This window comes from Pyxicephalus adspersus, chromosome 10 (genome assembly GCF_032062135.1).
Source record: "Pyxicephalus adspersus chromosome 10, UCB_Pads_2.0, whole genome shotgun sequence".
Taxonomy (NCBI): domain Eukaryota; kingdom Metazoa; phylum Chordata; class Amphibia; order Anura; family Pyxicephalidae; genus Pyxicephalus; species Pyxicephalus adspersus.
Genome location: NC_092867.1, coordinates 35,893,906 through 35,908,341, shown reverse-complemented (window position 1 = coordinate 35,908,341; position 14,436 = coordinate 35,893,906). Strand labels below are relative to the sequence as shown.

At 37.6% G+C, this 14,436-nt stretch overlaps 1 protein-coding gene across 2 annotated transcripts in view; it reads left to right on the top strand.

Annotated features, from left to right (window-relative positions):
• Positions 1 to 6,676, top strand: part of NOLC1 (nucleolar and coiled-body phosphoprotein 1) — a 19,685-nt gene extending 13,009 nt beyond the window's left edge. For both annotated transcript variants that reach the window (XM_072423766.1, XM_072423767.1), the window contains 2 exons: positions 778 to 867; positions 5,530 to 6,676. In XM_072423766.1, the coding sequence (XP_072279867.1) occupies positions 778 to 867; positions 5,530 to 5,688 (249 nt within the window). In that variant the 3' untranslated portion in view covers positions 5,689 to 6,676. The remainder of the gene's footprint in view (positions 1 to 777; positions 868 to 5,529) is intronic.
• Positions 6,677 to 14,436: the final 7,760 nt, after the last annotated feature.

The following is a 14,436-nucleotide window of genomic DNA, read 5'->3' as shown; positions in this document are numbered from 1 at the left end:
CCCCCCCTTTATCAACATCTTGAGCCCCCTATGTCTCTACATTTTTCCTTACTGGAATACATAAACTTATATTTCTACATACTCCTTGAATAGGGTTAAGCATATTCAAGAAAATGTAGAAATTCAATATAATTTTAAAGAGAACATGTAATTATCACAAATCTCAGAAAACCCCTGTAGAAGTTGCCATTCTGTGACTTGTGGTCAGCATATAGGTTACACAGAAGGGTTTCAGAGTTGACCACTTTTTGTTGTGGAACTATTATACATCCATTGGGTCAGGGACTGGCAACTTCCATTAAAGGCTTCTGTGACTGTTGATGGGTTTTGTACAGAAGTTATTTCATTTAATAGAAATGCAATATCCTCCACTCCATAAAATGCACCTTAAATAAAAATCATTGTGCAGGGTCTTCACCATTCTCTATGGAAGGACCTCATGATGGACTAAAGAGACAATAAATGTACCTAATCTCCAGCTAGTTATCAGATTTGTTGAAAAGGATTACAGAGTCCTTCTTTAACTACTTTGTGCTATTAAACTCTTATTTGGAATGCATCTGCATGGCACTGTCTGACTATATGTTGCCAAATGTTCTAAATAAATGGATACGTTTATATGAAATTTTTCTTCAGCATCGTCCAGGTTTGCACAGGTTGGTAAAAAACTTTGATGGCTTTTTGCACTAACTGCCCCCTATTTCCATGGTATAAAAGTAATGAACAGATGACTATTTGATGTTTATATTTGAATTTTTGTTTTTTGCTATGGCATAGGATGGGCAGAAAAATACTCCATTCCGCAGAGTAGTTGAAGAGGAAGTTGAAGTTGACCCCCGAGTTGCTAATAATTCATTTGAAGCAAAGGTAAAGTACAGTGTGTAGCTTTTATGGCACATTAAATAGTTTTGCTTATGCAGTTGTATAGTATTTATTGTGTTTATCCACCTGGGCGTTACACTGATGTCTAGATTTCTGTACCAAAAGCGTTACAGGTTTTAATTATTTTTTTTTTTTTAAATTGTAGACCTGTAACTTACAGAAATATGTCCGAACAGGGTTCTAGTAGATATCATGAATATAAAAAATGTTTGAAACACACAATCATGTAAAAAAAAAAAAAATACTTTTAATAAAATTAAAATACACAAAAATCAGCCTAAACAAGAATAAATAAATAAATGAAAAATACTGAAAATGCGATAATTCGGTATACTGTATAATATTGTATTTTTCTAAAACACCTCCCTAGTGTCCAACCGTCCAACGTCACATACCTATAGACAAAACCACATAAATATATTTTCTGTTATTTTGTATTGGATTGGATACAGGACTTTGTATTGAATCCAATACAAAATATTTGAATATTCCGCTACGACCCCCATCGACGGGGGCATGCATGCACGCACATCATCAGGAATCGCCGAGGGACGCGAACGCCGGGTATTCTTTCCAAACTTCCATGCAAAAAGTGTTACATTTTTTGCATGGAAATTTATTTTGGATTGTAGGCTCTAATTCACCGAATTACCGCATAATTTACCGAAATATGTCAAAAATTTTATAAATTTAATAATAAATTTTTTTTATAAAACATAAAAAAAACCTTTAAAAAAAATCTTTAAAAAAAACTAAAAAAAGTGTGTAATGTACAGTAGCTTATATAATATATATATATATATAATACAATTATATATACCGTATTTTTCGGACCATAAGACACACTTTTTTTCCTCCTAAAGTGGGGGGAAAATCGGGGTGCGTCTTATGGTCCGAATGCAGAGGTACAGGGGCATTTTTTTTCTTACCTGTGTCCCCGCCGGTCCCCGGCTGCGCCGATCTCTGCCTCTGTCTGTGTTCCAGCGTGCGGCACTTGTGCCCGCCCACGAAGGCGGCGCCGATTGATTTGATGGATGCCGATCGGCGCCGCCTTCGCCTATTTTACTACACTGGTACAATTTGGTTCAGAATATTTTTTTCTTGTTTTCCCTTCTCTGAAAACCTGGTGCGTCTTATAGTCCGGTGCGTCTTATGGTCCGAAAAATACGTTATATATTATATAAGGATTTCTTTGTATTGGACTCAATACAGCTTTTTTGTATTGAGTTAGATGCAAAGGAACTCAATACAAAATTTTGAATTTCCCGCCCCGCCTCCCTCCCGCGCCGACGCATGCAGCGACGTCACCGGGAAATCCCGGTGATCGTCACTGCACTCGCCGGCTGAACACAGAAGAGGACAGACGTGTCCGGAGGAGCGGAGGGAGATGGTGAGTATTTTTTTTTTTCTGTCCAGCGATCGACGCTGGACAGAACGGAGGGAGAGGAAGCCAGCTGGCTTAGAAGAGAAAGCCAGCCGGCTTCCTCTTCTAAGCCGGCCAGCTTAGAAGAGGAAGCCGGCCGGCTTTTTCTTTTAAGGAGAGGACACCCGACGCTGGAACACGGACCCGACGCTGGAGCACAGCGGGACCAGGTAAGTGAGATTTTAATATAGACGAAAAAGTACGGGGTTATCGATAGTTGCAAAAATTTTTTGCACGGAAAAGTACGGGGTTAGCGGTTGGGAGGTTAAATGTTCAGGCTAGAAAACCGTTTAGTCTGCGTGACAGACATTTAAGCTAGCTCTAAAAAAACAAGTTGTACCTAAGCTGAAATTGCAGTTTACTGCAAATATAGACAGGGTTAAAGAAAAAAAAACAAGAAGTAAACCACCCTTACGCCAAGTGACCATCCTGGCCCAAATTGATGCCGTTTAACACGACTCTGGATGTAGATCAATCCACTATCACATGGTGTCTCTGAGCTCCTTAAAATGTTGAGACCTTACAGGTGGAGCTGTTTATGTGGCCAGCACCTCTAGTGGTTCCTGCTGTAGTTCCAGTAAAAAAGAGCCATTCTTTGAAGGCAAACATTGAGTCTTCGAGTATCCTGCTTCTTGGTCCACTTTTATCTGTTACACTATTAACCTAAACCATCCCCAAGTGGGATAAACCATTGAAATGAGATCTTACTGCTAAGAGTCAGGCCTGCAATTAAGTTGCAAGTTGTTTATTTTAGAGGCTTCTTGCCTCTTTTCCATAATGACTTGGCTATGTATGAGCAGGCACAGATTTGAATGGGACACTGGGCTGCTTATCCTTTACGTGATCAGAAGTGGACACATGTTATCTGTTTGGTTCTGCATTAGATTCCATAATACATGATGTCATTGGTTTGGATAAATGGCTTCCTTAACTAAATTTAGAGAATCTTTCAGTCCTTTGTTTGGGTCTGAATGTTTTTTGGCAGATGTTTTGTCTCTGGGTAGATTTGTCCATCCATTGTTGACAGAGTGGTTTCAGGTTATGATCCTGCATCCCACTGTTTGCTTTGTTCTATAAATCTCTGATAGGTTCTTCCCAAGTTTAGTCCATAATCGGAGCCCCTAGTGGTTCAAGATCACAGGCATTCCAGTGTTTGGGCCCAGAATAAGCCAGCTAAGGAAGTTTCTAATCACCGCATGGTACCGGACAATTCCTTTCTATAACAATTAGGAAGCATCTCACTAGGAGTAAACAAATCTTAGGAGTGTTCATTGGGTTTTGGGGCATCTCCAGTTCTTCTGTTATAGGTTATCCTGGGCACTGGTTTCAGTCTTGGTCATTTAATCTTACCTGGCATACTCATTGCAGTATGTTTGGAGATAACTATAAGAAAATGACATTGAACATTCTACTACTATCATAAGGCCGTAGTACTGATATTGTCCATGGCACTTGTAAACCAACCCTCAAACTACTGTTGGAACTTGTGGTAACTTATGCATTACAAATAGGTGGTACAGGTAGTCCCCAGGTTAAGGACATCCGACATACGGACGACTCCTAGATGTGAACAGGTCTTTCCTGCTCGCTCGTGTGCAGGATTGAGGCTGGATGAGGGGGGAGGGTGCATGACTTGCAGAAGAAATCTTTTGCTAAACAAAGCTGAGGTTGTGGGTGATCTTAGAGACTGAAGAGTTACAAGAGGCTGCAGAAAGAGCTCAATGACCAAGACAAACGCTGGAGTTGATTTTGCATATCAAAGCACAGCTTGCTCCAGAAGTTTAATGAATGTTTAGGCTCCATAAAGATTTTTTTTTGCCTTGTTTTTGATTATCTCACAGTGGGGATTTTACACAGTAACTGACATCACGCTGCCTAATATAATGTTGGGACAAAGGTGTCCTAATTGCATTTATTAATTAAATGTACCTGTTCCAACTTGCATACAAATTCAAGTTAAGAACAAACCTACAGTCATATGTAACCTGGGGACTTACCTGTACATGCTGTTAGGAATGATGGGGTCATTTGCTGAAAGATTTCGAGCCACTCTCATAATCTATCCTATCTCTTGGGGCTGTAAATAAGCAATGCACACGGTTAAACGTATGCTCTATCGGGAAACAGATTCTTCAGCATTCACACAGTTTGAATCTCCATAGATTGTATTATAGATGACTGTTTTGCAGCTTCAAGCAGGAAGATGATTTCATTCCTGCAATCTTAGTAAGTCAAGTAAAAAATTATAGATGTGAGTTCAGGTGTGTAGACCTGGGGAGCCTAGGAAGAGAATTCCCCTTTTAGCTTTCATGAGCTCTTTCCAAATTTAGAGCACTTTTATTTATTTTATTTGTGGTTTCAGTAGTGAAACAAACATGCAGGTAACTGACAATCGGCTGAACACTTGAGCCGCATACTCATTCTTGGTGAGTGATCCAAAAGGTAATAAAATAGTGTTAGAACTGCTTGGCCACTAGTATTGTTTAGAACCAGAACAAATGGCAGCTTGCATAGTCTTTCAGTGAATGGCTTGCTTTAGGAATAAAATCCACATACTAGTTTAGATTTGTAATGGTAGTATATCTGGACTTTCCCTTCCAATTGTTTATACAGTTGTGTTATATATATTATATATATATATATATATATATATATTAGATCTTGGTTTTACATTAAGCCAACCATTGCATTTCCACACCACTCCATCTAAGGGTTCTTTAACGTCACTGTATACACAAGTCATTTTAGACAACTGTACACTTCCAACATTGTGCAAATTTGGGTGAGGATCCTCTGATTCCATCAAGACATAGTTTGAAGGATTTGGTTTGGCCTTCCCTTAAATCTACTCAATAGCCTTGGAAGTAATTTGAATTCTGTTTCTGAGCGAGGTCTTTATTTGACCTCACAAATTCTTTTTTGACTTAATAGGCATAAATTCCCACTGACTTGCTCCAAAGTCCTATAGAAAGAAGCCTTTTCCGAACAGAGGGTTTTTTTTTTCATTTTATGGGGATGAAACAAATCTGAATTAATGACCATGTGGCCAGAGTTTTTTTTTTAATAGATGTCTAATAAGTTAAATAGGTGTAATGATCCACAGTGCTTTAAGTTGTATATTTGTAAAAATGTATTGAAAAAAAGACATTCATATATTGATGTAAATGTTTAATTTAACTTTTCAGTTAAATTGATTTTGCACTAATTCTATTTTTTTTTTACAGAAAGGAGCATTAGGAGACTGGGGCGAGAGAGCAAATAATGTTTTAAAATATACTAAAGGAAAATCTTTCCGTCATGAGAAGACAAAGAAAAAGCGGGGCAGTTATTGTGGTGGTGCCATTTCTACCACCGTGAACTCCATAAAGTTTGACAGTGAATGAACTGAACTTTTTTTTTTTTTTTTTTTCTTCGCCCCTCACCTTTAATTGATGAACTTTTTTCTGGATGCTGTATGTTTGGACCGTCAGTGTGGAAGTATATCTGGCTGTCTGCGACAGAGTTGTTTATTTCTGTGTAGCTGTAAGAAAAGCAGAAGTTTCTTTTTATGTTGCTCAAGATTCATTTTTAAGAGGATGCTTTGTTTTTCCTTTTTTTGCAGAAATTGGGATTAAATCACCTCATTTGTTTTTAACAGCTTGATTGTTGCAAAAACACACCACTATAGTTACATTCAAAAATTGGAAAAGGAATGTAAAGGATATCAGTCATTCATGTGGACCTGTCATAATACAGCTGTTGGTATGGATAACAAATTGTACAGAGGACCAATGGAAGCTGATATTGCTGAACCTCTCCCATGAAAATGGTAGTTGCTGAGCTGTAACGCTCATCTAGTGGATCTTAAGCTACACATAGACACTAGATCAATGTAGTTATGAACGAACCGTTCCCAAAGAACAATGTTTTGTTTTTTTTACCACCGATTGCTCTATATGTATGGTAACGGTACTCATTTGTGACTGGTTATGTGCAACTTTTTTGCCATCCGCCATCTGTAGAGATGCTTTATTAATAATCAACTTAATCCATTAGGCAAAATCACTTGTGGCAGTTAAGAATTAAAGTAACCTTCATTTTTTTAAACAATTGTTGAATTAACAATTATCAAACAATGAGTAAGGAAACTTTTGGACTATCTGTTTTTAGTTCTCTGAAGCAAAACAAATAGGAAGCAGATTGGAGCTTTGAAGTCATTTGGATGTTACTGATCCCCATTAATTTTCTCGGGTAATAACGCAAAATGTTGGAGCCATTGTATCTGTATTACAGTCCAGTAACTAGCATTTCAAAGTCCACTATGGCCTCCTTAATACTTCTCTTCATTACATGTTTTCTTTAAATCTTTTGATATTAAACTGTTCACCTTAAGGGCTTTCTTGTGTATGTAAGAGCAGGTTGTACTTTACAGAGTATTGGCAACTCTTGTTCTTTTTTTTTTTTTTTTATTAACAAAAAGATTTTTTTTTTGTGTGGTTTGTTAATTAAAATCAACGGAATGCCTGCCGTCAGGTGGGCGGAGTTTAAATACTTTCAAAACAGTTGCAAAATTTTTTTTTTAGTCAACTTTTACTATATTGTTACTGATGCACTGTTTGGGGCAAGGCTTGATGTTCAGGCTGATAGTTTATCAGAGATCCATCTTGCTTCTAACAGATGGTTCAGAAAAATGTCAGGTGTGAGCCTTCTTCTATGCTGCATTCAGATAGAAGTATGCTACGTTAAAGAATTTTTTTTTCCACAACTTTATTTGCCCTCTACAATAATAAGTGCACAAAACTAACAAATAAACAATCAAACATAGCCCAGAGCTATTGACGATATATCATTGACTTCCAGGGTTGCTTTCTATTTTGATCTACATAGAAATATAAACTTTAGGCCAGATTTACTGTTCTGGCTTCATGGGGTACCATTCGAAATCATGTATCAGTGGGCTTAGTGGTACAGCTAGGACCCCCAGAGAGCCATTTAGCTTTTTAGTATCATACCATGTTGTATGTTTGAATCCAGGTAGTTCCCATAGTTAAGGACATCCGGCTTACGGATGACTCCTGGATACAAACGGGGCTAGAGCTTTGATAGGAGGGGCGGTTTGCATGACTTGCAGAAGAAATCTTTTGCTAAACACAACTGAGGTTGTGGGTGATCTTAGGGGAGGTGAGCTGATCTATAACATCTTGTAACTCTAATGACCAAGACAAATTCTGCAGTTGTTTATTTGTGCATATCAAAGCACAGCTTGCTCCAGAAGTTTTTTTTTTTTTTTTTTTTTTTTTGCAGTTACTGACACCATGCTGTCCAATAATATGGTGAGACAAACACTTGTCCCAATTGCATTTAAAATGTACCTGTTCTCTGACAGTCAAATTTGCCATAAAGCATAAGGACTACTCCTAAAACATCTGGATGAATGGGCATTGCCAGAGCAAATGGAATGAGTTAGGACAATGTACCAAACATTTCGGGCATGTTGTTGGTCTTTATCAAAGGCTGTGTAGGCCCTATGTATGATTTTTAAACTGATTTTCCCGCCAGCTTTGTCTGGTTACCATTTTCATTACCCTATTCCACTTTCTTTAATATATTCCTATGTGACTTCTGGTGCGTTTCTACAAGGGATGCCCATTTAGCAATTAAGGGACTAGGAAGGGGGGTTCAGGTGTAGTTATCGTTCTCTATTTTAAAGATTTTACCAACTGGCTGAATTACCTCTAAACATGAGTTAGCAGGTTAGCTTGAGTGACACTTGTCATACCAGTGTGGTAAAGACAAGAGATCACCTACTTTGTTAAAATCTACTACTGTCTTGCACCTTGCTACTATTCACTATGACCCACTCCCCTTCTGACCCTAAACTAGCAGTCCTCCACTACTATAGTATCATAACCGCCATATTAACTTAGTTAAATTCTTCTTGTTCTCTTTTGCCATGCCAGCTCAAAACATTGGCAATACCTAAGAAGGCACTCCCATTGATAAGCTAAATCACACAGCACAAATAATTAAATTCCAAAAATATAGAGATGCTCTTTATCAACTCAGGAGTCCTCTGACGGAAGTTAAGAGAAATAAATTTGCTTGGCTAAAGTCAATTAATAAATTCCTGGATAATACTTTCGTTTTTAGTTTCTAAGGCCATATTCAGATCTGCATCTACTCTTCACAGCAAGGCTTCCCGTCTCGTCTTCAGACGGAAAACACTTACAAAAGCCTGTAAGAACGCATGCCCTCAACATATGCTAACCAGATTACAGCTTTCATGGGGTCTAGAACCTGCTTCCCACAGAGGTCTACATGCCTGGAAGTATGGGAATTTTTCCAGTGGCTATTTTAAAGCAGAACGATCAGAACGTTGTTCCCGAACTGGACACCGGATGCTGCCATCCTCTTCCCACGTCATCAGATCTTGTACTGTGCAATTGAAAGATTTTAATTAAGATTGTGAAAAGCCCCTTCTGGGGCATGCACGGAAGGAGCAGCCTCCTTGGATACATATGTCACATACTCCAGGCTGCAGTAGGCTTCTTATTCAATCTTCACTGCTGCTGTGGTATAAAAAGAAGGGAAGGTATCTCCTCCCCAATTGTCAAAAAAAAGTGTTAAAGCAAAATATGTGAAATGGGTAGGCATGTGAATATCTAGTGGTAGTTAGTCGCTTTCCTCTAGACTTGTTTTATAATGTTATAATCATTTACTTTAGATGCTTTTTTTCCTCTTTTTTATATTTGATGGCAAAATACCCATTTGCGCCATAGTAAGTCTTCATGTGTAAGGTGCAGAGAGGATGAAGAATCTTTCCAGAATGTCCTCAAGGTGGAAGTGGATGGTGTCTAAACTTGTGTAACCAACTCTGTTTGCTCATAAACTCATGAGTAGCAATTTTGACCAAACCTGAATTACAAGTTTGTCTGTTTTTCTTCGGGCAATTATCACCTGTACAAAAGCACAAAAAGAAATGATGTGCATTGTACATACTATTTATTAGTTTCCCCTTCATGCTGCAGACTGTTCAATCTATTTGAACATAATGGCCCAGGGGCAGTCACACGGCAGACTGAAAATTCTACCTGCCAGACTTTCCCAATTCACCCTTATGGAGAGGCCTTTTTTTTCAATAGGACACGTAATAGGCATTTCCTTGCAGTAGTGCCAATGTGGGTGATTGCAATAAGGAATTAAACAGTTAACACACTGGTCCCAAAACATACCTTAGAGGCAATATATACATATACTGCTCCAGCTTGGGCAAAGTAATACATTTTTTTATGAGCAGGCAAATCCCATCAAAACTGGCACTACTGTGTATATGAGTATTGTGGAAAAATAGGAAACATGGAAAAGGGAAACAGGGACTTATTCATTAATAACTGATAAGTACATATATACCCTAATTCAGTGTTTACTGGTATATGCCTGATAAAAGGATTGTCTTGTGTTTCCAATAACAGTGGCAATGTTCGGGGTGTCACATTGGGGCCATATGACAGACTTGTGTCACATGAATACCTTATATATTCAGTACTGGATATGGAGACAGAATTGTGCTTAGAGTAACAGATTGTTATCTCTCCATTTATGAGGCCATAATCCCTACATTGGAAAAATTACTCTAACATTTATGATGCTCGCAAGGGAAAGTCCAGCAGCTGGTTGCATGCAAGTATAACATAAAACTGGAAGAGCACAAATGTCCATGTGTTGATCCAACATGGTAAGCATGCATTCATATTCACAGTTGTGAAAATCAGTGGTAATATCAGAACAAATAGATAGAATCTGTGTTGTCAAAAGGAAGATGGTCAAGGACTGAGCTATGTATGCTGCATGAGTGAATTGCCTTGATATTAGATGACCTCATCGTGTGCAGAGATGACCCCATCAATGTGCTGCCATGTCTTCATTGTTCAGTCACATGGCAAAATGGATCCAGGATCGGGTTGTATTGCTTTCTGCTGGCCTGGCTGCCTGGATTACAAGACTAAACTGAATGAATAGTATTTGGCATTGATTTCAACTCTTTATTTAGTGTTTGCTTAACCACCTGGGCGTTACACTGAGGTCTAGATTTCTGTTCCAAAAGCGTTACATTGTTTTTCATGAAATTTTTTTTTTTAAATTGTAAACCTGTAACTTACAGAAATATGTCCGAATAGGGGTCTAGTAGATATCATGAAGATAAAAAATGTTTGAAACACACAATCATGTAAAAAAAAATTACTTTTAATAAAATTAAATAAAAGACACAAAAAATCAGCTTAAACAAGAATACATAAATAAATGAAAAAATAATTTGGTATACTGTATAGTAATATATTTTTCTAAAACACCTCCCTAGTGTCCGTCACATACCTATAGACAAAACCACATAAATATATTTTCTATTATTTTGTATTGGATTGGATACAGGACTTTGTATTCAATCCAATACAAAATGAGAACAAAATTCAAACTCTCATTTTGTATTGGATTGAATACAAACTCCTGTATCCAATCCAATACAAAATGAGAGTTTGAATTTACCAATTACATACTTTGTATTTATTTTTAATTATTTTGTATTGGATTGGATACAGGAGTTTGTATTCAATCCAATACAAAATGTGTTTGAATGAGTTTCAGTTTGAATTTCCCGCACACGCGCCGACGTCATCACGCACGGAGGGAGAAAAAGCCGGCCGGCTGGTAAAGGGGGCCGCATGGTATGTGGTAAAATGTTAGTGGGGGAGGGGGGAAGGTAGCCACAAGTGGCCAGCTATGTGTGACAGGGTAACACGGTATGACAGGTATAGTTTTCATAACTTCTGATGGTGCCATAGTGATACAACGTTATGGGGAGTTAGCCACAAGAGATCTGCACTTGCAGTCACATTTCCCTTTTCTTACAGAGAAAGTGGGATTCATAGAGAGTAAGGGGATAGCTCTGTGTGAAGGGGTAGCATGATATGATGGGTATAACATTTTAATACTGAAGGGAGGGCAAAACAGCTTTCGGGCCCCATTTGTTTAATAATCAGTGAAGGGGATATGAAGGTTTACATGGAGGTAATGACAGCTGCATGGACACAGACACAGCACTCATACCGCTGCTGGGATTATCTCACATGACAAAGTGGGCGGGGAGCAGCCACAGCTGATTGGTGAGGTCTATAGGGCACGCCCACTCTCAGGGTGCTGACACTGAGCATGCTCAGGAAGCTCCCTCTCCTGGTAGTACCAGCTCATAGACAAACAGGAAATGCAGGCGCCCTATCTCAATTAGCAGAGTAGGTTGGATCTGGGAGGCATTGTTACAGTCTGATCACTAAATCTTATTCAATGTTATCAGCATTCCAGGAGAGAGGGTATTCCTAGTTAAAATCAGGGGAGCAGCCTATGGTTAAAATGCCATACACACTTTAGTGAAGGAGTGTTGTCAAACCAAAGCCCCATACATCAGACTACTTTCTCTGGAAATGTCCTATGGGGGGCACAGCAGTCATTCTTGATCGGACATTTATCAATAATGAATGATGTCGAAGGACTGCCGTACATAGCAAGGTTTTCTTGTAATAAACTGCAGAATGATTTTCAAAAAATGTAACTTTTATCCTCTAGGGAGGATGTGGGGTCTTTTTTAATTTAAACTCTATAAATATTAAATAACACACACAGGTATGTCTGAAAAAAGTCTAAAAAATAGCCTTTTAGAGATACTAGTTGTATTTAATATTAGAATCATTTACCTCTAGTACATTAAAAGTTGAAAGATGAGCCTGGTTGGTAATGATTTCCTATGTGAACTTTGCCATGATTGCTTATCAGTAATTGCTACTGACAGTTGATTATCAGGCACAGAGGAGAAACACATGAGCACATGGAGATAAGACAAGCTGTTATAGAGCCCACACCTCATTGCACAATGGATGGATGTATAGATAAACACACAGCATTCAGCATGACTCCATATTTTCAGTTCAATCCCTATTTTTCCAGCCTATTTCCCAACTGCAGTATCCAGGGCAAAGTTAATCTGTGTAACACTATGTCTGGTGTGTTGTGAGTAGTCATTTGTTTCCTAAACTAATGGAGAATATGTCACCAAAAGAGCAAAAAAGTATTAGGAATACTCCTATTGGGTCAGTGTTATACTGACATGCTGTTCATTCATTTCACATTATAGTCTCACCATAAAATATGTCAAAAGTGTATTCTGTGAAAGCATAAACATGGATTTTCTTAAAGAGAAACTATAATGTTTTAGGTGAAATTTATTGTAACATTTATTAGCATTTAAATTGATGTTTTATATCTAAAATGGTGTTATTTATAAAAAAAAGTATAAATGGTAGATTCTCAGCAATGTTAAATATATATATATATTAGGCAGCACAGCACAAGCTGTTTGTCTTTGGTTTTCTTTACTGATTGAACCATCGTACAAAAGCAGTCTGGTGGATGAAAAGATGTCAATACTGGATACAAATGAAAATATAAATTTTTTTTATGCAGTGTTTATATCTACTCATCTAATTTCTTTTTACAAAAATGCCCAGACCAAAATAAAGAGAACATTTGAAAAACGCATACATTTTCTTTACAGCTAAATCTCTTTTTAGGTTCAGAGAAGGTTGAAAATGTAAATGGGAGCAGATGGGAACCATTTTGAATGCAGCTGCAGAGCATGACATGGTTTCCAAATGCAAGGAGTTGTGTTTGGCCGCGTAGTTGCTCTTTTGGATTTGGTTGGATTTTTGGGATTTGCTTCACCTAACTACATTTAATATGTACCTGTGAGCAGAACACAATTTTACACCATGAGTTTGAAAGGATCCTTGAAACTTCTCCCAGGTTTTGTCTATTGGAGAAGGTGTCTTAGTGATTAATTTATTGTATTTGCATTGTAAGTGGTTATAACCCTAAAGAAACCTCTGCAACATGGAGAAGACATACAAGCTCCACGCAGAGAGTGTTGTAAATAAATATTATACCCAAAATTTCAGTTTTATTAAAATATCATGAAACATTTTTTAATATTAAATGCCGGGGAAGTTTTGTTTTGAACAAAGTCAATCTATGAACCCTTACATTTTACATGCAGTGATTTTCCTAGCACTTGTACAGTAAAATCAGCATTTGCAAATTTTCTTTTAAGAAATAGCACTATGTCACAGTTAGCTACCAAGGTACTTTCTGCTTCTGTTGTGTCAGTACACGTGAGCTCACTGACATGAGATTAGATATGAGATGGAAGTTTATCTGTGTCATGTTGCAGCTAATCTAAATATATGGTGTTCTAATGCTCCATTACACAGGAAGATATTTCTGTATATAGCTGTCTCTATTTTTAGGACATATTCCATATATATACCACCGTGTAGCCAGAAAAAAAGTGTTGATAGCAATTTTTAGCAAAGTATTTAAAAACATAAGTACACATTTGAAAAAAAAAAACTGATATAGCTGGCCACATCATATTATTTTCTATCTAATCTGCAAATGTTCATTTATAATAAATATTATTTATGTCCAGCAGATCTAAATTAGGGTTTATACATGTTTGTTTCTTTGTAGGTACTCAGACTACATTGTTGTGCCATATCTCCAGTGTGTTCCTAGGATTGTTTCCATATCATGTGCCATAAACTTGTGTACTTGTTCAAAGAGTAAATTAGCTGCATATAGCCCAGAAATGCTTCATGAAATGTTTCACAAAACCCTTGCTTTCATTAGGGTTTTTGCTACACCTCTGTATAAGTACTGTTTAGACCAAAACAAGAAAGTGTTACAAAGGAAAGGTCTCTAGAACGTGTAATATGCAGTACAAATACATATTTGTATTTGTATACCTTAATTCCATTAGAACTGAGTTGTAGCCAGGTACTGCTAATAAAATGCACCTAATTAACTGACAATCAGCAAGCATGACCACGTTTATAAAAGCAGAAGTTTTAGTGGTTTGCTGGTCTGGAGCATTGAGGTGTGTGTTAACACAATGCCAAAAAAGAAAGACATCAGCAATGGTCTTAGAGAAGCAATTGTTGCTGGCAGTTTACAGGGCTATTCACAAATGTGAAAAATGAAGGAGAGTTGCCAATCTTTCCAGAAGAGGACATCCCTGCAAATTCACCCCAAGGTCAGACTGCTCCGAA